Here is a 26,658-nt window from a genome sequence, read left to right as displayed (position 1 = left end):
GGCACTAACTTAAAACTCTACTCTAAAACAAAAGCAATCTTTTGAAGAAATATCACTGATAACATAAATGTGTACTTAAATCTTTGATTACATGCTTATTTCATAACACATATACATAGTTCCTAAAGCTTTTATACCAATGGTATAAAATACGATTTTATACAATTTTATTTCCTGGAAACATTTAACCACTGATTTTGCAAGTCTCATATAACACTAAAAGAAAATCAACTCTTTAACATACTATTATGTCTAAAAAAATAACCCCTCTGTGGCATCTTCAACGATTAGACTCCCTCCCAACATTTCAATGAAATACCTAACTTTCATGAATAAAACTATATGTACTAATAAAAAATAAGCAATCACTTAAAAATGTTTTGATTTATTCAATCAACTTAAGCGCTCAGCACACATACACACAATAGCCTGAGTCCAGTAAGTAATTTGAACACTTAACAGAGTTCTATTTACTAACTTGCATGGATTCTCTTGATCCATAAAAAAATTGATTTCAGAACCTTGAATTCACTTTTTAAAGGAACATAACCATATATAAAACTACTACAAACTAATTTTGCATTATTACATGAAGGAACATTCAAAAAAGCAAGGCTGATGCTCATGTGGCAAATCTGATGTTATCTCTCATTTGAGTCTTTATTATGAATTAAAGTATGCTATAATGTCACTGACAAAAAACACCACATATACATTCACATCTACAAAGGTATCAGAAAACAAGCACTCCCAATTCCAACAAATGCCCCCCTCTCTCTCTCTATGTGTATATATATATGTATATGTAAAAATCACAAATGTGTCATACACTCTTGCACAGTTAAAACAAAGAAGAACCAGTGACAATTACCTATTTACCTAGCTGCAGCTTTAAACTTAGCCACCATACTTACAGTAAATAACTTTCCAATCCAGAGAGTACACTTAAACAACAAATATTGATTTTTAATTGGAATAAAGTGCTTCAACATTATGCACAAAGTGTTAGTGAAGTGGCAATTTACCTAAAGGGCTCTTTCTCAAATCACTAGAAAAAGGGGGCCTGCCTTTAAGGGAGAAAAGAGTTTAAAACAAGGGGGGAGCAACACCTCCAACACTCTAAAAACAAGCTATCCCACAGATCTTAAGCAGATGTTCGGTGCAGAGAGAAATCAATTCAGGAGAACCCATAGTCTTCAGAAAAATTATTCTGTTAAGAGAACCAGCTCTTGAAAGAGCTAAATGTTTTTTTTCTGTTCATCATCTATAAATGAGGAAGCTTCAAGGAGACTGGTGTTGCAATTACAACTAATCCTCCCCAAAAAATTAACTGTGTTGAAGGCTTTGTAATTTCCCTAGGTACAATTTAGCTGTCACTTACTTTAAAATTTACTCAAACATGCGTTCCGAACAGCACTAACTTCACATGTCAAGTGCTTTCCAGCCAATTGAGTCTAAACTGGAAGTCGGTGTTAAACAACTGAATGATTAGACAAGATAGCTCATTTCCCTGCTCTTTTGTTCAGAATAAAATGCCACATTTACATTATCAGGCTCAACAGGATTTTCTGACAGAGGGAGAAAAAACCCTACGGAACACTGTCCGTGCGAAGCCCATGAAGCCTGTCATTTACCAATCATCCTTCAAAAAGCAATAGCCATGAATGTAACTTAATTACGACCCAATGATCCTTGACGAAAAATCATCTTATCACTGTCCTGTCCCCCTAGGACAAATGAACCACTTTTGTCCTTTGGCACTGATGATGCTAAATTCTTAATTGCAATAATGGAGTAAAAGAGCCAAACCTCCTTAATTTCCTTTCGGCACATATAGAGTTTTACTCTAGAAAGCAAGCATTCCCATAAATAATAAAAGTATCCAGTACAAATGAAGATGCTAAGATTGACGGGGAGTTTGTATGACAGAGTAACTAGCATTTTAAAAAAGTACCTTTTTCCATTTATGTATTAAACTGTTACAGTGAGTTTTAAAACTTACACTGTCATAGGTTTGTCTTAGTGCAACTGTGACCTTAATGAAGAACTCAAGATTAACTTATAAGACTTCTGGAAAGACTCAAAAACTACATAGTTCATGAGTCACTTAAATGCACATGGGCATATCCAAACTGCAGTACAAATCAGCACCAACAAGTCCTTAATGGAAATCAGAAATTAGAGCTTTTTTGATTATTTGCACTAAATAACCCAGTTAAACAGCTTCAGATATTTTTCATATGCAATGAAACCAAAATGGATCAGCTATAAAATAAGTGAATCTGAAACTGCATCATACAAATTTTTATGCTTTTAAAACTAATGGCCCAGATTTCATTAATTTTGTTTCATTTACCAAAGCATGAAGTCTAATCAAAAGGTCTTTTAATGCATTTTAAAGTAGTTCTTTCTTCCTTAATATGGAGGATAGAGGTCATACTCCAGAATCAAGGCACGATTGCAATTAAAAATATTTTTAAGTGTATACAAAGAAAAATGTTTACATAACATTCATTTGGACTACATGTAGTAGGCACATTGGTTTACAGGACAATACAGTGTAAATGAAACATAAAAATTTTATTCAACTGCATATTTGCGTTAAATGTTTAAGTGCTATCATTTTGATAATATAGCAGATTAATTTACCAACTTCTACATAATTATGCAAGCCTATTATTTTGAATTTCCTTTGAGAAATGGATAAAAAACAAAATACAGTAACTTTCATACCCACTAGGTTTTTTAATATATTATCCAAGTAATAAACTGACACAGTATTAATTTCTGCTGTGTCTTATCCAATGCTGGGAATGTCAGTTCAAACTGCTAAACCTTAAAGATCCTCTTTCTAAGGAACTCAACATTATGGATTTGTTCCAGAATTACAATATGTGACATTCTCTTTAGAATTTTTGCAATGATGTTTGAAAAAAAATGCTCACCTTTGAATGAAAGAATGAAGATTTTTGTATGATGTTCTGAAATGGTTTTCCTAATTTTATCTCAAATTTGAATAAATAAAACTCATTCCCCAATTGAGCTCACACCTGCTGAGGTCAATTACCTGATATTGCTGAAGATTAAACAAATAAAATACATGTGGACTTTTGGCAAGCTAGTGTAGTTTATCCTAGTACTACACTTGTCATGATTCTGAATAAGTTAGTTATCTTCTATCAGTTGAAGAAAACCCCAATTGAAAAAAAGTTTCAAAGTCAATTTTTCTCCTTCAATTTATTACAAACTAGAAAAGCTACTAGAGTCTTCTGCAAATTTATAAACACGAACTTTTCTTTTATCTCCTTTTTATTATTTCTGTACCTCCAACACAGCTCACAAAACCTTTTCATTATGCTAGATGAAACTGGCAAAGACAGTCAAAATAAATAAATAAAATGAGGTTAAAATAAAAATAACAATTTCTCTATATAACTGATAGTCATAAGAAATCATAGAGAAAAGGATACTAGATTAGATTTCTGCAGCCCAACTTACAGGGACAGCCACATTTTACTGAGACACAATCTCACTGAGCTGTGTAAGCGGAAGCAGAGCATGCTCCAGGTTAACATCTGAATACCACACTACTTCCACTTTCCCTCGGGTAAGCTCTCCTTGGTTCATGAGCCCCATCTGCAGACCTTTTCTGGAAAACTATTGTATCTCGTCTTGTCTTCAAAGTATTTTCATCTGTAAGATACTTTTCTACCATGGCCTCGTTTTCATCGTTAATTATTTTATTTTTGCCCAGTAGTGGAGGAGGGCCTAATTCTTCTGGGCACTGGGCCCATTTCTTTCAAGTCCCTATGCAGAGCTCTACATGCAATTTGCAGAGATGGGTCTTTTAAACAATCAAAAAAATTCTAGTAGGAAGCATATTAATTATAGGATTTCTATATAAAGTTGGCTGTGAATATGAGAACTCAGTAACACAATAATTGTTTGAATCACTATTTCTTTAAAAGGATGTAATGCTGAGATTGTGGAGATTAAGATTTGGCCAATCACTAACTTGATAAAATGTATTTTGTTTGATTCACAGAACATGTATGTTCTTGTATATGTGTATATACATATATATACACACACACAAATTTGCTAACATAGAGCTAGTTAAAAGAGATGTGTCTTTTATTCCGCATTTTAAATTCAGTACTAAACCATTCATTATAGTCAATTAGTTTTAACCCCTGTTAAAGAAAGAAAAACTACCAGAAATTTGAAAATAGGAAAACCGTTATGACGTAGCTTTTATATTTCTATTGGCATTGACAGGACAACCTCCACACTAAAATCAGAAAATCCTAATCACAAAATAAGCAGATCAAAAACTGCATTACACCATAGAAAGGATGATAAAGAGATAAGATCTAGCAAATTAAGAGAGAAAATAAAAATGCAAAAGAAAAAAATAAATAGTAGTAAATCATCTTACTAAAAAGTTTCACTCATTATAAGAGAGTAGGTTGATTTTATGGTTTACATTGCCAGTAATACCTTAAATTGGGCAAAAATACGAACATTTCAAGCAGAAAACTTTTCAAACTACATAAATGTTGCCCTATCAGCAAAATCCATCTCCTTCCCACAAGTAAGGGAGACAGCTAGAATGACTGTATTGGTACACGTAATTAAAATACCATTTGCAGAAAAGGAGAGCTGAGGAGATGTTGCCACATTATTACCTAAAGAGTAGTCACAAAATATAATCAACAGTCTCAGAGTAGCCTTCTTTCTTATATTTATTAATAACCAATACTTACAAGGTTCAAAACTAAATCTGATGTCAGGTAATATGAAACATGCCCCTACAGAAACAGAACAAAACAGAAACCCCGTAGACCATTCCATTGAGAAATAAGCCACAGCACCACAGGGCTGCTGGTTACACTAAAGGTCACCTAAGTTCTCTTATGTGGCAAATAACGTCAGAGGTTTCCACAGCACCACAGTATATGCAAAGTATAATCCTCAAATGATTACTCATTTTTTTAGTGCCAAGATTTAAAATTTAAAATTCAGTGAACTTACTTTTCCAGATATAGAGTGACCAAGGGGGAACTTAAGGAGGCAGATGGTTTTGCTAACCCCAGAGTCATGATGGCTTCATGCAACTGTTTTACTGCTTCAGTTTCACCTCTTAAAGCTGCACCATTCAGGATGTGGAAAAAGGACAAGACTGTTGCATCTTTGATAAGAACATCCTTCTCTTTCATCTCCTTTAGAATGTTAATAGCATCTACAATGAAGTGGCACAAAAGACCGTTAGGTAATTTCATGTAGGGAAAACAAACTGCTATTAAAACAGCATTTCAAACACAGCAGGAATGTAAATTCTAGTGTATAATGCCGATTTCAAGTTAATTACTACTTGCATTTCTAAACGAGACTACAATTATAAATCCACAATAGCATGGTTTTATCATTTCCATGCAACTTTGACTACAAATTATAGATAGGGACTGTGTGCCCACTCTGCACCACATAACCCTGTACGGTCTGCCCTATAGCTGTAAGATCCTCCTAAATGGATGCTTTTATCATTCAGAGCTAACATCTGCTAAATCACACCATTGTTTCTTCAGCAGATGGCTTGTCAGGAGGCCAGATAATAAAGATGTGTTTACACTGTATATACAGCCAGACTAATGGTCTGATACCGATAGGGTCTGTTTGCTATGTCGATACTAATTAGCCAAGCAGAGCCAATGAAAGCTTTCCAAAAGACTGCATGTTAATACATTAGATTCATTAAGCTTCATTAGGAAAGCAGAAACAAACATTTTAGGATATGGAATAAGTGCATTTTTATAATGTTGTTCTTAATTATTGCACAGACAAAATGTTTTGACCGCTTTACAAAATGTGATTTTAAAAAAGCAGGCAAATCCTTATAAAGAGTTTTTTGTGTTAGAAACATTTCCTAGGAAAAAATTCAATATTCTAATCAAGTATGTTCCTCATACATTTTTCACTATAATAAAATTTTAAAGATCTTCTGTAGGAATAAAAAGAAGAGAGTAAAGCTCAAAAGGAAATTTCAAAATAAAGCTAGAGAAAGTTAAGAAACAAGCAAACATTAAGAATATATTATCAAATGTAACTAATTATATTAGGCTCAGTATTAGCAATGAGAAAATTAGAGCATGCAAATCAATGATATAATAAGCTAGGCTTCCCCTGCAGAGTTCTAAATAAAAACTTAATAAAATACACATTTTATTAATATTAGTAAAAGATAAGACAAAGACTATTGCAAAATTCATATTCTTACTTATAAGGTCATGTTTATAGGTTTTATGTTCAGCCTTCAGACATTTTTAAGCAAAAACAAAGCCATTAGTGTAGGCATATAAGCAAACTGTGCCATAAGTCATGATCTTCAAACTCACTCCAAACAGCAATGCTAATAAAAACTAGCTGCAGAAATGCAAAAAGCACTGAGCTGTGCAAATGTAAATGACAAGCTTGCCAATCCATTAAAACTAATGGCCTACACTGTCCATGCAGCTCTGGTTGGATTCACATGCAAATTTGTATGCAAAGTGTTCAAGCACTTTGCAGGACATGATATACCATTAATATCAATTCACATGTTATTCCAGTGGCAAGATACTTGCATCACATATTTCCTTTATGTGCTGACGCTTACCTTGGAGCTTGCCATGCTTTCCCAATACTTTTACAAGGCCTACATACTTGCTGGTGTCAAGGACAGCAGATGAATCTAAACGGTCACTAAAAATTAAAGCCATATTTAAATTATGTTGAATAACTGTGAAAAGGACTACAACATCTCTTTTAATCACTCTACAAAAATTCATAACAGTGTGAATTATAATCACACTGGCCTTGCCATATCAGCTTTTTATTTTATTTTTTGATGCGCTATACAAATTTACATATATTTATATTCACAGTGACAAAGGAAGTAAAAATCTAATACCACATATATACTGTATTCTTATATCTGCAAATGATTAATGAACTCTTTAGTTTGATGGTGCTTTGTCATGAACACTGAAATACCAAAAAAGATACTTTTATTTGATAAATCTATGAGGATAGGAAACCAAAGATGAGAAACTGACGCAATTAAGTTTACATACAACATAAAAATAGGATTGTTTAACAAGCCTTATAAAACATTTCTATCACCACTGTTGTGATATGCACTTGTATAATCAATGAGAATAAACAAATCCCTGATGTTAAGGACTAAAATGTCTTATACTTAAAAGACTCCTTGATAAAAACAAGTCATAATCAAAGAGCCTAATTACGAAATTCCAAAAACACAAGAATCTTAAAAGATTACATTATATAAGAGAATATTTAATTTACATGACGCATCAAGAACTGTACATCAGCATAAATGGTGACGACTTGTTTCAGTGCCAGGGTACTCACAGTTCTTGTTTCAGGTTCAATGCATCTTCTGCATTATCGTGTCGACAGCATAAATTTATTAAAGCTGCATAACCACCGATAGTCATTTCTGATTCATATTTTGCTTTCACTTCAAGAGCTTTCTGCATATTCTAAAATAAAGGATTGAAGTGAAAAAGGAAGAAGAAATGAACAGAAGGGTGTAAAAATTTCTAATTTTGATGGTCAGCATTTAGAAAAAGTTAACAGCAATTTGAAAAATAAACGGATTCCTGTTATTAACTTTACCCTGTTTCTTGGTACTTTTATTCTCCTCTTAAAAAGCAGGCAAGTCAGTTCTATATATAGGGTTTAAAAGATTTATCTGTAATGCAAAACAGGCTACTATTTATGCCAAATTTGATGCTTTAGCCTTGGGTGTTGCATTATAAGACTTCCAGATGATAGATATGTACCAAGTCAGCCTCTATTCACAGTCCAATTTCCATATACAGAAATAAATATCTTTGCAAAGTTCTTCACAGTCCAGTTTAAATCCAAGTAATGTGAAGACATATTTTAGAATTTAACAGTAACACGTCATAATAATAGTCAGTTATATCTTATTCCCTGACAAAAAGAGGCATACGACCAAATCATATTGAACTAGAAACTGAAAAAGTCTAGGATATACCACAAATTGCAGCCACACACTAAAATGAACACAAAGTACAGCTGGACGCCTGCTGAAAAAAGGCAAAAGACCCTTTATCTCAGAAAGAGCTTTTTTCCTGCAGGAAAATGGAATTTCAATCCCTGCATTAACAACCTAGTAATATTTGACTTGCAAATGACTACTGCATGTATCAGTTGCTTGACAATCTAGATATAAGAGACCAGAGCCATGGCTTGAAAGGACATTTGGCATGTATGATAAACCTATCACGGCTGTTACTATCATTCACTTTGCAGATTATTGTAAACAAACTACAGCAACTTGAAAACATGCCATTCAAGGTGTAGCTGAAATTAGTTAACCTTTCATTTAATTGCATTCTTCATACGCATGACATATAATAATCAAATGCAAAAATCATAAATATTATATTTGGCTTTGTTTAATATTATATTTACAGAATATTTACCTTAATAGCATATTTGAAATACTAAAAAAAAAATGTTACCTCATCTGAACAAAGCAGTAATATGAGTTGCTTTAGGACATCTCCTATAGGTTGATTTTCAGCTTTTAGTTTTTGAAGTGTAGACTCCAAATCAGATGATGAAAGCTGCTGCACAGTTTACAGAAGAGAAATAAAAAAGAAACTTACTACAAAAATAAAATGTACCCTTTACCTCTTGTCACTCTTCTCTTTAAAATGACCTTTCCTTACTATTATAAACACTATTAGGGATATTAATCTGGGGATTTGTGGTGGACCGCAAGGGTTTATAAAGTTCCTGAAATTATATGCAAATTTCTTATAGACGTATACTTTTCTCAGATAGGGAATACTTTTATCAACTTCTTAGAGGTATACATATGATAAAAAAAAAGTTAGGAACCACATTTTTATGGTTTTATGAAGAGTCTAGAATTCTCACTAATGTGACTATGACAGCATGTAGTTTATAGCCCAAAACCTACTTACTTTTCGGGAGTCTGTCTTCTCTCTTTCAACCAACATATTAACATCCTAAAATTGGGATTTAAATTACAACAGAATTAGAAAACACATGGAAAAACAGTATCAGCAAATGTCAAAAGCAAATTTTGGAAGTCTCACCTCATTTTTCTAAAATTTCCCAGAAATTCTGTTCATACTTTATTTACCATTGTAATACATGTTTTAAATGCATTCTTCAATATATAAACAGTATTCACCAACAAACAATGAAAAGTCTTGTTTTAATGGTTCTCATTAAAATAACATTTTCAGGCCCAAAGCATCAAATTTCATAAAATTTTTAAATTCTCTCATATAAATTTAACATTTTAAAAAGTTGATTATTATATTACACACACCTTAATCAGCTCAGGAACATGATAGCTATCCAGTAGATTACGAATGCCTCTGTAGATATTTTCAGGAATTTTTATATTCTGTTCAAAGGGAAGGGAAGGGGGAAAAAAATTCTGAGTTTTAGACAACCAAACTGAAATTTGTCTAACAGAAATTATCTCAGACATAATTTAAGTCTCCAACTCGTGTATGTCATTGAGAAGTGGTCTGGTTGTACTTAAAAGCAGCAATTTCAAATCTAATAGATACATGTCAGGCAGGACAGGCATTATATAGCAAAAAATGAAATGGTACCATCTCCTTCAGCTGATGGAAGTATTGTCTCAAACGCTCCTCCTTGGCCTGTACCTCTGAGTCACTCATGCTGTCAATCAAGTTATAAAGAAAATAGCCAACAGCTTCTGTGGAAAAAAACAAGAGAAAGCATTCCACTAAAATTACTGAGACTGTCATGTTATCAAGATTAATTTATAAGAAATCATTTTGGTGTGAGATGTCACCCTGATGAGAGGCTCTGAAATGGCAACAATGATCACTGAGGCATAGAGATTATGTGGTTTGGGAGCATATATCTAACTGGTGAGTGAAAGGAATATTAATTATTTTCAGACCGAGTGACAGCTTTTCAGTACTGAATCTTACTTCAATCTATTTTTTTCCACCATTTGTGACAGAAGTGATCCTGCCCAAGGCCTTACCCCTTTCCTGTCCAAATCGCAAGTAGTGAGAATAAATAAATGCCTTATACACATTTCTATACTATTTTTTGGTGAGCGATATTTAGGAAAACACATAAAATTTGAAAGGATGGTTAAATATTGAGTACAGAAAGTTAAATAATTTTAATAAGCAGATACAGTAATCTTGTGGAGAGCTGCCTATTAGTCAATGAAAAACCAAGATTAACAAAGATGTTTTGTAACAACAGTAATTTTCCTATGCATTCAAGCATAAAATGTATAGGGCCATGTGTTAATATTTAGGATAGGAAATTTGAACTTCAAGGATACCTTCTTAAAGAAAAGCAAATACAGTATTTTTCATTATATGAAAATGAAAAATCACTAAATGTCAAAATAATATATTTGGGGTAATAAGGTTTTATTTAAAAGGAAAAAGTCTGTAAGACCTCTTTATTACTTTTTATGTTTAAAATTAACTACACCTGCAACATATTAAAATCACAAATACTAAGTCTGTTTCCATTGGTGCTATAAGAAGCAGCATTTCCTCAATATCTGAAAAGAAAGTGTTCCAAGCCTGTCTTAAAAAAATAATTATGATAAAACCAAACACCTACAGCTCTCAAAATACTATGGTTATCAATACTAAGCTTTATAACCAAATGTTTTCAATTTCATGTTCAAATAGAAAATGTTTACTGCTGTAATCCTTCTAGCCCATCATTACACCGAAGAATGAATTTGTGGATAAGTTACAATCATCGAAATTGAAACGCTACCCGTTGGTCCTGGAGGCTCCTGGCAATACCGTCCATCCTTGTACAACAGTTCTGTTATCTGGTAAGACAGAAAATTTGTGCATTGCAGCAAGAGAGGCAAAAAGGAACAAACACAATCTGAAATTGAATTCTTGAAATAATATAGCCTCACCCGAGTAAGGTATTATTCTATATCACAGTAATTCAACACCACCCCCACCTGCCAAGAAGATTGTTTCATTTTTAAATAATAGGTTTACCTTTTAAAAACAAAAGCAAAACAAACATATACTGGAAGAAAACTGCAATGTTTCCTGAAATGTCACTAAGAAAGTCTCTAAAATGATTTTATTGTGTGTTGTTTAAATTAACTATTTGTATGTTGTTATACATAGTAAATAGCTTCTAGGAATTATCAACCAATATTATTTCTTATCATACTGTTCTTGGTCTTGTTGAAACTGGACACATTCTGTCTTTTAAATGAAGTTTTACAGAAACAATAAAGTCAAATATCCTGGACTACTAAAGCATTTGTTGTTATCCTTTGAGAACATTTCCCTAGTCATTTTAATGGCATTAAAGTAAAACAGACGAAAAGTGCTAATGTTTTTTGTTTTCATGGGTTTCTAGCCATTGAATAAACACTAAATGACATACACAATACTTATTTTCAAGTTCAATTTTGACAAAATTTTAAATTAAAAAATCCAAATACATATTTCATGATGAAAATGATCACAAAATCTATAGTACTGACTTGTAACTTTTGAACAGTGTTTGACTACTCTTTATATATTCCCCTTTCAAGATGAAGATAATAAAAATGTAAAGATGGAGTTGTTTTCCAAAGTGATATGCGTTAGAAACTTAGCACTACTTTACTACATTCTATGACTAAACTTATTTGCTCTTAAAATAGTGCTGGTACCTACTATATTTGCTTAAATGGAAAATTAGACAAAACTGATCATATACCATTTCATTCCACCATAAAAACCATGCTACAAGGAAAGGTCAGATAGAAACTGTTCAAAAACAAAGCAAAACAAAATTACCCTCACTTAGAAACTGTTTCTTAATCAACAAAGACACAAGTAGAAGAGACATTAAATAATGCCAGAATCTGTAGCTGTACGTCAGATATGCCAGCCATATTTAATAACAAATTTTGAATAAAAATACTTAATGAATAAACCAATGAAAAATCTTTTGGGTCACAAAAGTGCCACTAAGCATGAATATTCCCAGCACACATGATACTTCATTATATACTTTGAGTGGCAACAGTGTAAGTAACACTAAAAATAGAATTGAATGATACTTAGAATTTAAAAATATTTAAATTGGGGATTTCAGTAAATAATGTACATTCTCATATTATTAAGGTACAAATATTTCTTCTACTTCAGCATAAAGATACATGTATAAAATATCTTTGGATAAAAGCAGTTTACTTCTTATAAAGATAGCAGTTAATAACTGGTCTGCTTATCATTCATATAAGATATACTTTCAAAATGTATATATATATTTATTTTAAAAATTATTAAATTTGTATGGTCAAATGTCACTGCAATAATGCTAACAGTTGTCCTTTGGAAAATTTCAAAGCCATATAAAGAATTTAGAACTGAGTCAAGGATAGCTTTAATAATAAATTTCATGCATCAGAAAGAGTTTTAAAACTACCAACTTCAAGATTCTAAATTCAATAAACCATAATAGTACATCATAAATGTGTGAAGCTATTTTGCTCTTACTAGGTTTTCATACATCACTTTATGATTTTTCCATATTAGGAGTACTTACCTTGCTCCAAAGATCTATATTCATAGACCTGCAGAGGGCAGCAAAGGATTAAAAATGAACCAGAGATTTAAAAAACAATCTGTTAAAATGCACTAGCATTTATTACACATAATGAATGCACACAAACCAGTCTTAAAACAAATAGGCAAATTATTGTTTCCAAAATCAAGCTGAATTATCAGGATGAAATAATTCAGGAAGGCTGACTTTCACTTACTTTCAAACAACAAAGTAAAGATTATTGTAAAAAAAGACTAGTATCATTAAGAACCATCCCTAAATCTTTGGGTTCAAGTTTAATGGAGCATAATATTTCCATAGGCTCAAAGTGCCCAGAGACTACAGATGACGTAATTGTAAAAAATAATAGCCATATAATGGAGAAATCAAATATTTTCACTGGGTGCTCATGAGATACTGACGTGTATTTAAGGTAGATTCACTGAGAAGAGCAGTGTCACTCCTACAGCATTCCAGTCAGGGTAGAAAACCTGACGCTCATCATGGGGACCATCATAAAAAAGCTGGCCTGGATTCACCAAAAGTATTAATTTCATAAAAGACAAAGGTTGAAGAACTTGACCAGCGAAAAGACAACTAAAATCCATTCCTAAACTGGAATATAAGAGGGGGCAGAATATAGAAAAGAAGATGATTTATAAAAGCAGATACAAAGAGTTCTCTGCACTACACTTGTATTTTTCTATAAATATGAAATTATTTCAAAGAAAAAAAGAATAGCCCACCAAAATTTTGCCTATTTATTGAAAAACCACTTGTAAAATAGGATAACCAAGGAATACTGCTCTTAACCTATTTCTAAGCTTTTTGTACTTAATTCAAACATGATCTAAATTAAGAAGATAAATTATATATTTTAATGGTGAAATTTTACACTGTAAATACATTTACACAGTAAAATATCCAAAGGCCTTTTTGAACTTGATGTTGGGCAGTCTGGGGTTGACTACATTTGGGTATAATGAGTTAATGGGGCATTTACTTGTACTTTAAAACCATCCAGAATTAACTACTCATACATATAACTTGGATGGATTTTAAAAGCACTATGCTAACCAAAAAAAGATCAATTTCAAAATATTATGTAATTTATGAATCCATTTATATAACCTTAGCAAATTAAGAAAATTGTAGAAATTGAGAACAAATTTCTGGTTGCCACCAGTTAGGGATGGTGGAGGAGAGGGAGTCAGTTATGACTCTACAGGAGTAGTGCTGGGTCTCGGGGGGAGGGGGTGAGAAAATTGTGGTAATGAAGTAGTTCTGTATTTTCACTGCAGTATCTTCATTCAAGGTTACATGAATCTACATGTGATAAAATGACATACGTACACATACATTATATGAATGTCAAAGTGCTGATTTTGATAACCTACTATAGTTACATATAACTACTTGAAGATGTAACTATTCAGGAGAAATGGGTGGAGAGTACATAGGCTCTCTTCCTGTGGTTCTATAATTATTTAAAAATAAAAAATAAAAATGTGTTCCATGCCCTCCTATAATCTTCTACCTTGTGATGAAATCATCCCTCCTGCCACCAAACAGATTAAGAAGAACGATCTTCTCTATAGATGGGGAAAAAAATCATCTGAGATATCAGTTAATAGAAGAAATGATGAACTGACCAAAAAACTGTCTCTATTCTGCAGTGGAAAACAGTCACGCAACTATTGGGCTATTGGAAAAGTCATGACATTGTTTTCTATGTTTTTCATGCAAAAATGCATCATGACTTTTCCAACAACTCAGTATTACACAATAGTTTCCATCTCACCCATCCACTCATTACTCAGTAGTCTCCTCTGACTACATGGCATTTCCATATGAAAAAAAAGATTTTCTTTTTAACCTACTAGTAAAGTCAAAAAGAGTAACACTGCAAGAGTTCAGAATAAAAAGCTATGGAGTAAAGAATAAGATAAAGTGAAAAAATCTATGTTGATAAAAATTAGGCATCTTTCTTGGTTAGGTTATGAACAGCTTTAATTCCAAGGAATTTTAGACTGCAGAGCTTACCATATCTAAGGAATGGGAGGAAAAAGAAAATCAGAATTTGCAAGGAAGTGAGATGAGAGGCCAGTGCCCAAAAGTGCACACAACACTGAGCAGCAAGACTTGCAGTGGTGGGTTACCTCCTCTGCCCTTTGGGAATTTAATGATCTATTTTTCTCAACTATCATTAATTTTGTCTTGTGTGAAAATATTACAGCAGTTATGATATTTTACTTAAAATAAATTCTGAGATGTACACTGAAATATCTATAGGCTAGAATGTTAAGAGGTCTGTATTTTAACAGTCCAGGAAGAAAGGTGGTGGGAAGGACTAGATAAGACTGTCAATATCTAAACTGCTTGAGTTGGGTGTTGGTACTAAAAAGATCACCTTTGTGAGTGTTTGATATTCCACAGTAAAAAATATATACATACCACCTCTGATCTAGATTTTGTGCCTCTACTCCAAATCTCAACACTAATAATGTAGATTTTGTGTATTTTTTAAAGTTTAGTCCTACCTTTCACCAAATGTCTCTGAATATTCAGTATTTGAATAAAAATATTGCTAAGAAATTAATTTGCCCTCAAACCTTGCATCGAGTACCCAAAGAAGGCATGGACATAAACTTTCGAAGTTGTACATATATCTAAAAACCTGAAAATGACTAAAAGCACTACCTTGAACGTGAAGCTTCATAATGGATAGCACAGGCTCAAAAGAAAAATAAAATAAAAGACACAGAATCTTTTAAAACCAAGCTTTTGAAAATAGTTAATACTTCTTCACCACATGTTCATTCCTTAATCCACTGCAATCTGGCTTCTGGCCCCAAATCACCACTAAAAGTGTTCTTGCTAAAATTACCATTAATCCTAGCTCAAAATTTAACTGGTCCGCTTTGACTAAGTTTTGAGATTTGTGTTGATCATTTCTGCCAATTTCCTAGTGATGCTATTTAATCTTTTTCAGATATTATCCTTCTTTAACTGTTCCTTAAAAGCAAGTCTCTCTACTAGGTCCTAAGTGCATGATTTTTTTTTTTTAATTTTATTTTTAAGATGATCATGCATGCAGGTATTTAAGTTCCTTGCTTCGGGGAAGAAATAGAAAGGCTAAGTAAAGTATCTTCAGCTGGAAGTTCATCTCAAAAGGTAGCCCTGCCCCCAAAGGATTCCACATATTGTTAATCACCTCTTCAGACTGTCCTGTTCCCTCATTTACCCCTACCTGTACCCTTCTCTCCCTTCTTTGGTATCTAATGTCAGTCTGTTCCTCACGATCTTTCAATGGATCAAAGTCCTGACTCAACGTCTAAACCTTGTAAGTTAGAATGAAATAATGCATGAAGAGCCGTAGGCTACCATTTTGGTTTTATTTATTGTCATTATTTCATGGTTTCCTGGCTCGCATTCTATCAATCCACCTGCAGGTCCCCAAAGGCACTGCCTCTCAGTCTTAATGCCTTTCCCTAGGATGCCCTTTCCTCCCTCAGTGCACATTCTTATCCTTCCTTCAGTACTTAGCTCAGCACTTTTGTTACACATCTTGCCCTGATCCAACCCTCCTCTAAACCAACTTTGGCAGTTGCTTTCTTACTTTCTGATTTCTAACAAAGAACAATGTGGGGGCAAGAGATTTCCTATTCATCCATGAAAGACCTATTATCTCCAGGTCCAAGCCTTGACACACACTAGTAAGAGTTAATATTTTCTGAACATTCACATATTGGAGATCGTGAAGTACTTCCCCTCCCTCTGTAAAACGTCAGGAGTGGGAGTCTCAATGGCTCACTAAAAAGAGGATCTTAACATCTGGCATTTTAACTTGGTGACCTGATAGGCCTAACTTCAGAAACGATTTTTTCCTTTTTAACCACATGTGAAAGATCACTGCAGTGGTATAGACTTCCACTTGCTCATGGGTCAGAAAACCCCTCCTTCTATCACAGAAGACTACAAAGACTTAAACACCTCCACATCAGTTCTGAACCATTTCTCTTTTTTGATACATTCTATTCTCAGACAAGCTTTAAACTAGCTTAAGTGACATTTTGTCTATTGGAAGTCACTCTAATTCTGGTAGTGGAATGTATATTGCCCTCTTTCCCAAATGAATTTTACTCAGTTTGTAGTTTTACTAAAAGCTTCTTTTCTTTTAGGTCTTATTCATACTGAATACCTTCTCACTCTGGATTTTGATAGGAACTCACCAAATTTATCAGATAGACAGGTGCCCTTTAAGATATCCTTAAAATCACTTTTTTAAAAGTGTGAAATTAAGAATTTCCTAATAATCTCACTCTAACTAAGCAGTATGAATTTTTAATAGTTTTCTCCAGGTGATTTTTGTCTAAATATATATTAGAAAACAATTTAATTTATAAGTTGAAAAACTTCAGAAACACCTTATACTTGATTAGTATTCACTGCCCATTTCTTAAGCGTATCAATTTATAGAAATACTAATTTACCACTTACATGCTACTCTCAAAAGATGAAGAAAAAGTTTTTCAAAAATATTGTGAGATAGCATAAAAATTAATCTGGTCCAAAACAGGTTACAGAATACATACTAGCAGCTACCTTCTTTCTTGGGCCTACCACTACTAAGCTGGCAGTTTTTAATAAAGGCAGACACCTAATCCAAAAAATTTCATTCCAGCATTGAAATGCATATCCAAGGTTCCCTTAGGATTAACTAAAATGACAAGGACATCTCATTTAATGCTCTACAACTTACATTTCTGATTAACTATGAGTAATTATTTTCAGCAAGTAGTTTTAAGTGAATCTCTTTTCTGTTAATCCTTATAGGAGTTTCAGGTAATCATTTCATCTCTACTGGAAAGGCCAATCAGTATAGCACTCAGTTTTCTTCTAATCATTCAGCCCATTCTAAAGCTGTGAGCACCCAACAGGACCTGGACAAACATGCGCTAGGTGAATATTACAGTAGTTGTACAGAATGTACTGACAAAGGAATTTTAAAATATGAAAAAACCATTTGATTCAGCATGTATTAAAGAACAAACTAGCTACACAATGCCGAGAAAATGGTTGCAATGACACTGAAAACATTTTGTATTTTTAGGCATTTTGTATTTTTAGGGATTAGGGGTGGGAGGAAAAGAAAGTCACAAATACTTCAAACTATGCAAATGCCAAATTACCACATCCTAAAACTTTTCTATAATAATAAGAAAAATTCATCATTATAATATAGACTTAGATCTTACAGATATGAAATACTTCTTTGAGGAATAGTTAAAGCTTGATCAGAATAGTTCCCATTCCTAGTAATCTCAAAATACAGTAGGGTTAGCAGATGGAGTACAATTTTCAAACAGTGCTTTTCTCTTTAAAGCAAGATCTTTACTAAATCTATGTGTATTTCTTGGAAAAGATGATATAAAAAACTGCCCAAACTCAAATGAACTACTTATTAGGAAGAATAAAATAGGTAAGATTATTTTAGGTGACTAGAATATTGGAAGACAAGAAATATCTGTATTAGACTGGTGGTTATCAAAAGGTAAAGGAACTGTGAGTGGGTGAAGTAGATAAAGGAGGTAATTCTATAGCCATGGATGGAAACTAAACTTTTGCTGGTAATCATGATGCATTATGCACAGATGTTGAATTATAATGCTGCAAACCTACTATGTTATAAACTAATGCTACTTCAATAAAGAAAAAAAGAATATCTTTCCTAAGATAGCAGTTCAAAAGACAGAAGGAAACAGTCCACATTCAGGCACAGAACATTATATAGAGTGATTACCTTACCTCCTAAAGCCCAGAATTAGGCTGCCTCTCAAAGAAGCAAACGAGACAGGCAATGTATTTGATTCCACTGCAAAAGAAAATGACCATTAAATCCCAAACCAAAACAAACAATCTAAAATTAGGAACTTGTTTAGAAACACAATTGTACTAAAACCTTTCAATTTTCATTTTGGAAAATTTATATTAAAAATGAAAATGTTTCCCCACAAAATTTAATATAATACATATTTATAATATAAATAACCCTTTTAAAATAATTCTACTTTCTAAAACATTTTCATGAATACACACAACTAATGAGTTTATAAATATTCTTTCATATAGTCAATAAATGGGAATAACTAACTAATCTACTGGCATACATACCAAGGCTAAAAGTTACTAGACAATGTAGTTCTCTAAAGGAAGAGGATGTCAGTACCCATAGGACTTTACTCAAAGGCAATAAATGAGGGGAAAATTTTTTTTCAGAGTGATGTTGTGTTTGCAGAATCACTCACACTTATTTCATTTTCTGCTATGATCAATGACTTGCATCATGCAAAATGTCAATCTAAAGTCTTTATACCTCTGTTATACAATTTACTTACATTAATAATCTATTTTTCGGTACAGTTGTTTGAGTTATTGTTCAGTTTGGCATTTAATAATCTACAACACTAGATGTTTCAGTGCTGACATCATTAGCCTGATTTGCCTTAAGAGTGAAGTCTTTAACGCAGAAGGTCTGTTCTTCACATAACCCTTGCTATAATAAGCAAGAAGGAATCACAGCAGGCATCTAAATTTTCCTGTTATTAAAATGTTGCCACATTTTATATGTATGTAATTGACTTAATCTTTTCCATATACAATGTGGTTACAGAATTATCCAAATTATTTGAAATTGTCCAAAAAGGAAGTCACAGACAGAATCGATACAGTTTATGTGGAAAATTAAAATTAACATGTTCAATAATAAAAATAATAAATTCATGGGAAAAGTCACAGCAAATTTTAAGATTATTTTCTCATCTCCCCTAACATGAGCAAAAATTTAACATAAAGAGAACGGTTTTAAATCAATTGCTATATCCCTTTAACAAGGAGCTTAAGTTTCTCAGTGGCTTTATATATCATTTGAAAACCTAAAAATAATTTTTTTTTAAAGTGATGGTATGTTACTTTTTTTTTTTTTAAAGATTTATTTATTTATTTTTGCAAGCACTGGGTACAATCAGAAGCGCGGGAGGGTGTTAGAATTCACCAGAGCCAGAGCGGGGAGCAGAGCAGGCAGAAGGACCGAAGTACACTGCTGAGGGGAGCAGCGGGCGGCAGGAGAGGTCTGTGCGCCATGCGGGACCCTCCTCCAGTGGCCGGGGAGCAGCCGGGGATCGAACCGGCGCTGCAGAGGCTGCGGGCAACTTCGCAACCCAGCGCTCAACCGCTGTGCCACCGGGGAGGCCCTAAAAATAATTTTTAAAATGATCTGCAATTAAAGAATTTTAAAGTAGACACAACTGAATGTCTTTCAGCAACCCTTAATTTGATTGATCAAATTAATTTTGCATGTCTACAAATACATGGGAAGTATTTCCTGTACTCCACCAGCTAGATCAAGACAAGCCATTTACTCTTCTTTACTACCTGCCATTCCTTGCGCTGTAGTAACCACAAGTGTATATGGTGGAGCTACCTGCAAGCCAGGAATTACAGAACTGTTGACCAGTATCATAGGAGGAGGTAATCACACGAGTGACATGAAAATTCCCAGAATCCTTCATTTTCAAATTTAATGCAAAAACCTGAACATTTATTTTATACTTTAGTATTTTATAGAATATTGCCAAGTTTCTATTCCTTAAAATGACCAGAAACAACTCAGCAAGCTGAAGCCTGCTTACAAAAGGCATCTAGTTTCCTTAGCAACAAACAAGTCTGAAAAATCAAGATTGCCAATGAAGTGGAATGGATGGTATGATAATGGGAAAAAGCAGTTCTCGGGTATGCACTGTATATGCCCAGATTCCTCTGCTAATGCTTCTCTGTTTTCATCTTGTCAGTTTGCAAAATCTATATATTACACAGAATGGAAGGCAAAATCAATACACTCAGCTAGCAGTCAGTGTTAATACTCAATCTTCAACTCAAATAACTAAGCTTCCAACATTCACCATTTTTTATACTGAACATTTTGCCTTCCCTTACAATATGACGATGAATTATTTTAAACAACATATATAGGTAATACATGTTAAAATCAAGGTTTTTATAAAGCTTCCACCTATACAACTTGAATATGCATCAGAGCTTAACTTTTTAACATTTTAGGGGACTAAATATTGATGTTTGTGTATTTTGAATGTTACCTTTCTTCACAAAGTCTAAAAATCTGTCAAGTTAATTTTGTGGATATGTTAAAAAGTAAAGACACTTCAAAATGTCTTATTTAGATTATTTAATCTTAATCTTATGTTTTATTTAATCTTAATCTTATAAAGATTAAAATGTAGTATGATGAAAAGAATACAGTTAAAGTTAGAAGATCCTTGTTCTGGAATGTGGCAGGAGCTCTGGCAAGCAGGCCAGAGACTTGAAAGAACTGTGACCCAAACAGCCTGGAGGTGGTGAATAATAGCACTTAAAAAAAAAAAAAAAAAAAAAAAAGGAAAAAAGCCTTCCAATAAAACTACATTGCAAAAAACGGGGAAAAAAACAGAATGGAAAGAGTAAAAAAGTTGAAAAGGAGGAACCTGAAGAATCTGTGGTGGAAAAAGTACTGGACAGACATGCAGTGAATGGGAAGATAGAATGTATTCCCTGAAGTAGAAAGGATTCACAGGTGCTGATAATACTTGGGAAACTGAAGAAAATTTAGATTGCTCAGAGTTGTTCAAAATATTTCTTATTCTCAAAATGCTGGCTGGTAAAGAAAAAGGTGGTCCAAAAAGAAAATCTTTATCTGACACTGAATCTGGTAACAAATCAGAGACGACCAGAGATGCTGCTGAAAAACCAAGAGGCTATTCCAGAGTCGTGATGAATGAATGAGTAATTGGTCCCACAGAGAGCAGTGGAGAATTAGTTTTTCATGGCATAGAAAGATTCAGATGATGTAGACTTGGCAAAAGAAGCAAACATGAAGTGTCCTCAATAACAGTACACATTTGTGTGTGTGTGCATGTATGTGTTGTATATATCTGGGTCTTGGTTTTTTTATTTACTAAAGAAATAATTACATTTTAATGAAAATCAAATTTGATGTTCATTTTGAAGTAGTATTGGGGGAGTTGTTGGGAGATTTTGCAACTATAGCCCTGGTTACTTTAACAAATAAATAAAAAAGTTTCTTGCAGTTGCTTCCACTGCATTAGAGGACAGCTTTACTTAATACTGGGGGTAACCACCATAGTCTTTAATCAGAATTTGTGTTTAACTCATATATGCTGAGCTCTTGTTCATTGGGGTTTTTGTATGTTTGTATACATAAAACACATATGTAAACAATTTTCTCTCTCTTTTTTCCTGTTACATTCACCAAACCAAAACAGCATTTTTTGACCATGGATAAGCACATTTTTCTGTGATGTCATCATTTTAGCAAAGTAAGGAATCAATCACCTTAAGTTAAACTGAAATTCTTCCTGAAGATGCAACCTTCCAAGTAAACAGACAATTTTATAACTGGACAATTTAAATACATTTAAATTGGGCAATTCAAAAACAGCCATATCAAAATCCATCTTATATCTATAGTCATATAATTACAGTTTATTTGCAGAACCCCTGACAGGGAAATTTTCTCTCTATCAACAAAGTTCCCACTCAAATGAGAAAACTAGACAAATCCTGACATGTTTTAATTAGCCAAGCAAGACTTAGTTAGGACCACATTTAAAGGTTTCCTCTAGTGAATCTGTCCTTTACAAGAAGTTGAAATCCCGGTACTATATTGATTTAAAAGGTCATGATCCATGGGAACTGTTAAGACTTTGTTCATGGAAACCTTATGGTTAGCAATGTTGGAAATTTAGAGTGTGCGGGAATAAATGGGTGAACAAACTTCTATAACCTAAACTCTGGACCTGTATGTTTTTTCTTTACCCCACCTCATTCTTTACATGAAGACTCAATCTTTTCAATATCTGGGCTCCTGGTTTAGTAGAAGGCTGAAAAACAGCAACTTTACTTTAATCGGAATGTTATTCCACTGTATATTGTTTGTTCACTTGATTATAAATAGTGGTGAAAGGTGGTCATTAAGTAGTTTTATATTAAAAATAAAAAGATCTTGGACCTGGCTCAATCACTAATCTGGGGCTAGTCATTTAACACCTCTATTCCTTCCTTCATCTGCTGATGGAGGTAATATTATGAATATGTGATAACACTGTAAAGCACCCAAACATTTACAAGTGTTCACTGAACATTTTGTTTTTGTAAATGAGGACCGGAAGAAGCATCATGTATGCGACTTATAGTTGCACCAAGCTATTAGTTCAGACAACACTTTCAGAAACAATGTCTCATAGAATTTTCTCCGTTTCCACAAGGTAGAAAGGTAATCCTATGCTCATTTCATGAATCTGAAGCAAAGAGAAGTGAAGAGACTCGTTTCCAGGTCCCATATCAGCAGCTTCAATGTAAATAGAATCCAAGTCTTCCAAGTCCCCAATTCAACCTAAAACCATGTTATTGCTAAGGTCCTTTAAAATTACTTCCAAATTATCCACAATTTTAACTCATAAATTGTCTCATTAGTCTGACTTAAAATACACTAAAAACTTCCTTTCTTTCAACAAAGTTACCTTGAACTACCCTCAGGCAGGCAATGAGGGCATGAACTACGTTGGGTGCCCTCAATGGTCGCCAAAATCAATGACCTGTCAAGTTTACTGCTAATGTTGCATACTTACAAAATGACAAAATAAAAGCCAAGTTTCCATTTACTGCTTCACTTTTCAATTCGGCTTGAGAAAATATATTACTTTCAGGTAGACACCCATTTTCCTATGGATAAAACATAGTTAAATTATAATGTGTCCAGCTAAAAAAAAATTCAGATGTGCCATTCAAATTTTCTACTTTCCCATTTATTTAAATACAAATCTTTATTCTGATGACCATTTGAAAAAATATTATGAAAAAAAAAATACATGAGCTGAATAATTAAATATTAGCAAAAGCTCTAAGATGCAGTGCCAACATTCCAAATTATATGCTTCTTTTCAAATTCTGGTAGCTGTTATACTTTGAGTGACTTCCTTCTAGGAACAGTTTACTATAGAAGACACTAGAACTATTCTCTCATTCACAACCAAATAAAAATTCAAAGCACTGATCTGAAAACTTTATTTTGAGGCACAGAGTAAGATAGAGATCAAATTTCATTTAACTGTAAATGATGAATCACTTGGCAATATTACCATCTGTTTATTTAAGTATATAAGCCAAATTTAGCTACAATATAGTTATTGAATCACTGCATAATAGCACAGTGTTAAAAACCATTTAATTGATAAGCAATAAAATGCAGAGAATATAATTTGTAGAATTACATACTGAGAAGTATGTAGTAGAAAAGTGCCAAGTAAAAAGAGGAGGCTTAGGGGAATTAAGAAAATGTGGGAAAATCGCCTTTTAAAATATATCTTTTAAGCGTAAAATATGTATCCTACACGTTCAAAAGACTGCTAAGTACTAAGGAAAGAGAGGTAAAAACACTCAAGACATAAACTCTATCTTTGAAAGGAGTGTAATTATGGAGTTATTTCAAAGAAAGAAAACACAATACTAGACAAATCAAAGCTTTATGTGAGTAACCATCTAGGAAAGAGATCTTTGGAACAAAACATTTCTTATTAAAGTATTTGCTGCTCTGCTATAATACTAACTGTATAGTGCTGTGCCTTGGAAATGGAAATTTGCAACCTTTGCTGATCCAAAGCACCGTCCAAGTCAACTCCTTCATAGGACCCCTCAAAAACCTCTTGTCTATTCTTGTGGGGACAAAAGTATTTGGCTATGGAATCAAACAAGAGCACTTTTTTAAAAAATGGTAAATACAGCATGAGTGTATTTTGAAAATTCATACAGAAGTGAAAAGTAATATTTAAAACAAGAAAACGGCAGCTGCATTGCAGAGTACAATGAGGAGTGAATATTGTTTAACTTTTTGATATTTCATCTTGTCTTTTCAAACATAATGAAAGTGTTGCTTTACCATTTTAAGTTTTTTTAATTTAACCTCAACAGATGTTACACTTCCAATATATTTTACAAAGCTTTAGAGAATTATATATACAGATGATCACATTTAGTCCTCAGCTAATGGAATCTTTTTTTTTTAACATTAGGGAGGAAACACATTCTCTTCAATTATGAAATTGAAACATTACTTGTACTCACCTGCAACACAGCACGAACTGATTGTATACTATCAAAGGATGGAAATACATAATTTATGTACGTCTCCTGATCAGGATTTACTCCCATTTCATGCATTACTTTAAGGACTTCAATTATACCTGTAAGCAGAGATGAAGAACAGGGAATAAATTAACTAAAAAATCAGAAAGTTCACTTCATTTACTTTCTGAATTAAAATGTAAGAAAAATACTCAGTATTTTGTTTTTCTAAAAGAGAACGCAGAAGAGTAACAAAAATTTGATTATAAATGAAAAACAATTCCTCCTCTTTTCATGTCTGTATTAATTCTAAAATGAACTATTAGAAAACTTAAAACAATTAGGCAAAGTGACTAACATTTCAGCATCCCAAATGAGCAGAAATCATAAAATACTACCACTATTATGGATTAATGATGGATCTACACAAATAAAATGTACCAAGAATAAATACTACAAAGGGAAAGGATAAGAGAAGGGTGAAAGGAGACTTGTTAAAGAAAAATGTTTTCCTAACTTAAGCACTTATGAAAAAAATTCCCAAATGTTACTAACTTATGATTTTATAACAAAAGAATAATGACTTTAGGAGAACTGACTCTATGGAATTATTGTCTCACCATACTTGAAACTATTGATGTTATTTATTCCTTCCCTTCCCAACTTACAAAAGTATATTTTATTACTTTCTTAAAAAGACCTGTTTTCCATAGCTACAGTTAATTTTAAATAGTGTAACTGGCTTCTTTATAACAGATCAATTCTAGAAAATTGTCAAACCACTCAGGTATTGCCTAATTTGACAGAGGTTGCAGTTTAATAAAAGAAAGGATTCAACTATTTTCCTATTTAAAATTTACTTTAGGGCCTTCCCAATGGCGCAGCAGTTGAGCGCTGTGTTGCGAAGCTGCCCGCAGCCTCTGCAGCACCGGTTCCATCCCCGGCCACCGGCTAGGGTCCCACATGGCGCGCAGACCTCTCCTGCCACCCGCTGCTCCCCTCAGCAGTGTACTTCAGTCCTCTGCCTGTTCTGCTTCCTGCTCTGGCTCTGGTGAATTCTCTCACCCTCCCGTGCTTCTGACTGTACCCAGTGCTTGTATAAATAAATAAATCTTTAAAAAAAAAAAATTTTTTTAAAAATTTACTTTAGTGTCTTTTTAGTTAAACTTCCCATAGAAGTCCCTGTCTTTGCCCGAGGCTGTATATCACCTATGAAAAAACTACATTTCTACCAATTTGTTCTGTAATGCACTCTAGTACAAAAGTCACTTATAAATTCCCACTCGCACAGAAATACACAGGAAAGCCAAACTATGTTATGAATATTTGCATATCTCTTTTAGATAAAATTCAGATTACAGATGAAAGTATCTTAAATGTAAATAGTTCATGCATGTCGTTGGTCTACCTAGAATACACAGGCACAGTACTTAAATGCAAAATTTAAGACTATTCATTAGTCTTCAGTGAATTTTCCCAGTGATTCAACAAATCACTGGGAGATAATGCTATTAACCTTTATAACTACCATAAAAGCGCCAAAACATACTATGTTCTTCATATGCAAATATTACTAAACACTTGACAGGAGGACAAAACTGGTGGTTTTTTTAATCACTAGTAATATACTTGTGCTAATCTAAAGAATTCAAATGTTCTTTCTGATCAATAATGATTGCTTTCAAAACCACGGTTTAAAATATATTGGTATGCAGGAATCTAGAAAACTTAAATAAGGGACCAGGAAAAAGAATAATTATAAGAAAGAAAATATCAAAAATCAACAAACAAATATGAACCAGAGATACTCTATGG

General features: G+C 33.2%; 1 protein-coding gene and 1 pseudogene across 1 annotated transcript in view; one reads left to right on the top strand and one right to left on the bottom strand.

Moving 5' to 3' along the window:
* LRPPRC (leucine rich pentatricopeptide repeat containing) overlaps positions 1-26,658 on the bottom strand; it is a 92,237-nt gene that overhangs the window by 42,415 nt on the left and 23,164 nt on the right. Inside the window, exons 12-23 of the mRNA XM_037528146.2 lie at positions 24,844-24,962; positions 23,352-23,445; positions 18,457-18,523; positions 12,649-12,676; positions 10,858-10,915; positions 9,690-9,796; positions 9,398-9,475; positions 9,024-9,068; positions 8,556-8,663; positions 7,414-7,544; positions 6,656-6,741; positions 5,035-5,242 (exon numbers count right to left, since the gene is read on the bottom strand). Coding sequence (XP_037384043.1) covers positions 5,035-5,242; positions 6,656-6,741; positions 7,414-7,544; positions 8,556-8,663; positions 9,024-9,068; positions 9,398-9,475; positions 9,690-9,796; positions 10,858-10,915; positions 12,649-12,676; positions 18,457-18,523; positions 23,352-23,445; positions 24,844-24,962 — 1,129 coding nt within the window. The remainder of the gene's footprint in view (positions 1-5,034; positions 5,243-6,655; positions 6,742-7,413; positions 7,545-8,555; positions 8,664-9,023; positions 9,069-9,397; positions 9,476-9,689; positions 9,797-10,857; positions 10,916-12,648; positions 12,677-18,456; positions 18,524-23,351; positions 23,446-24,843; positions 24,963-26,658) is intronic.
* Positions 20,394-21,592, top strand: LOC119259638 (chromobox protein homolog 3-like; annotated as a pseudogene).

This window comes from Talpa occidentalis, unplaced genomic scaffold (genome assembly GCF_014898055.3).
Source record: "Talpa occidentalis isolate TD23 unplaced genomic scaffold, MPIMG_talOcc4v2.1 talOcc4.5, whole genome shotgun sequence".
Classification (NCBI taxonomy): domain Eukaryota; kingdom Metazoa; phylum Chordata; class Mammalia; order Eulipotyphla; family Talpidae; genus Talpa; species Talpa occidentalis.
The sequence above is the reverse complement of the archived record's forward strand: the minus strand, read 5'-3'. Positions and strand labels throughout refer to the sequence as shown.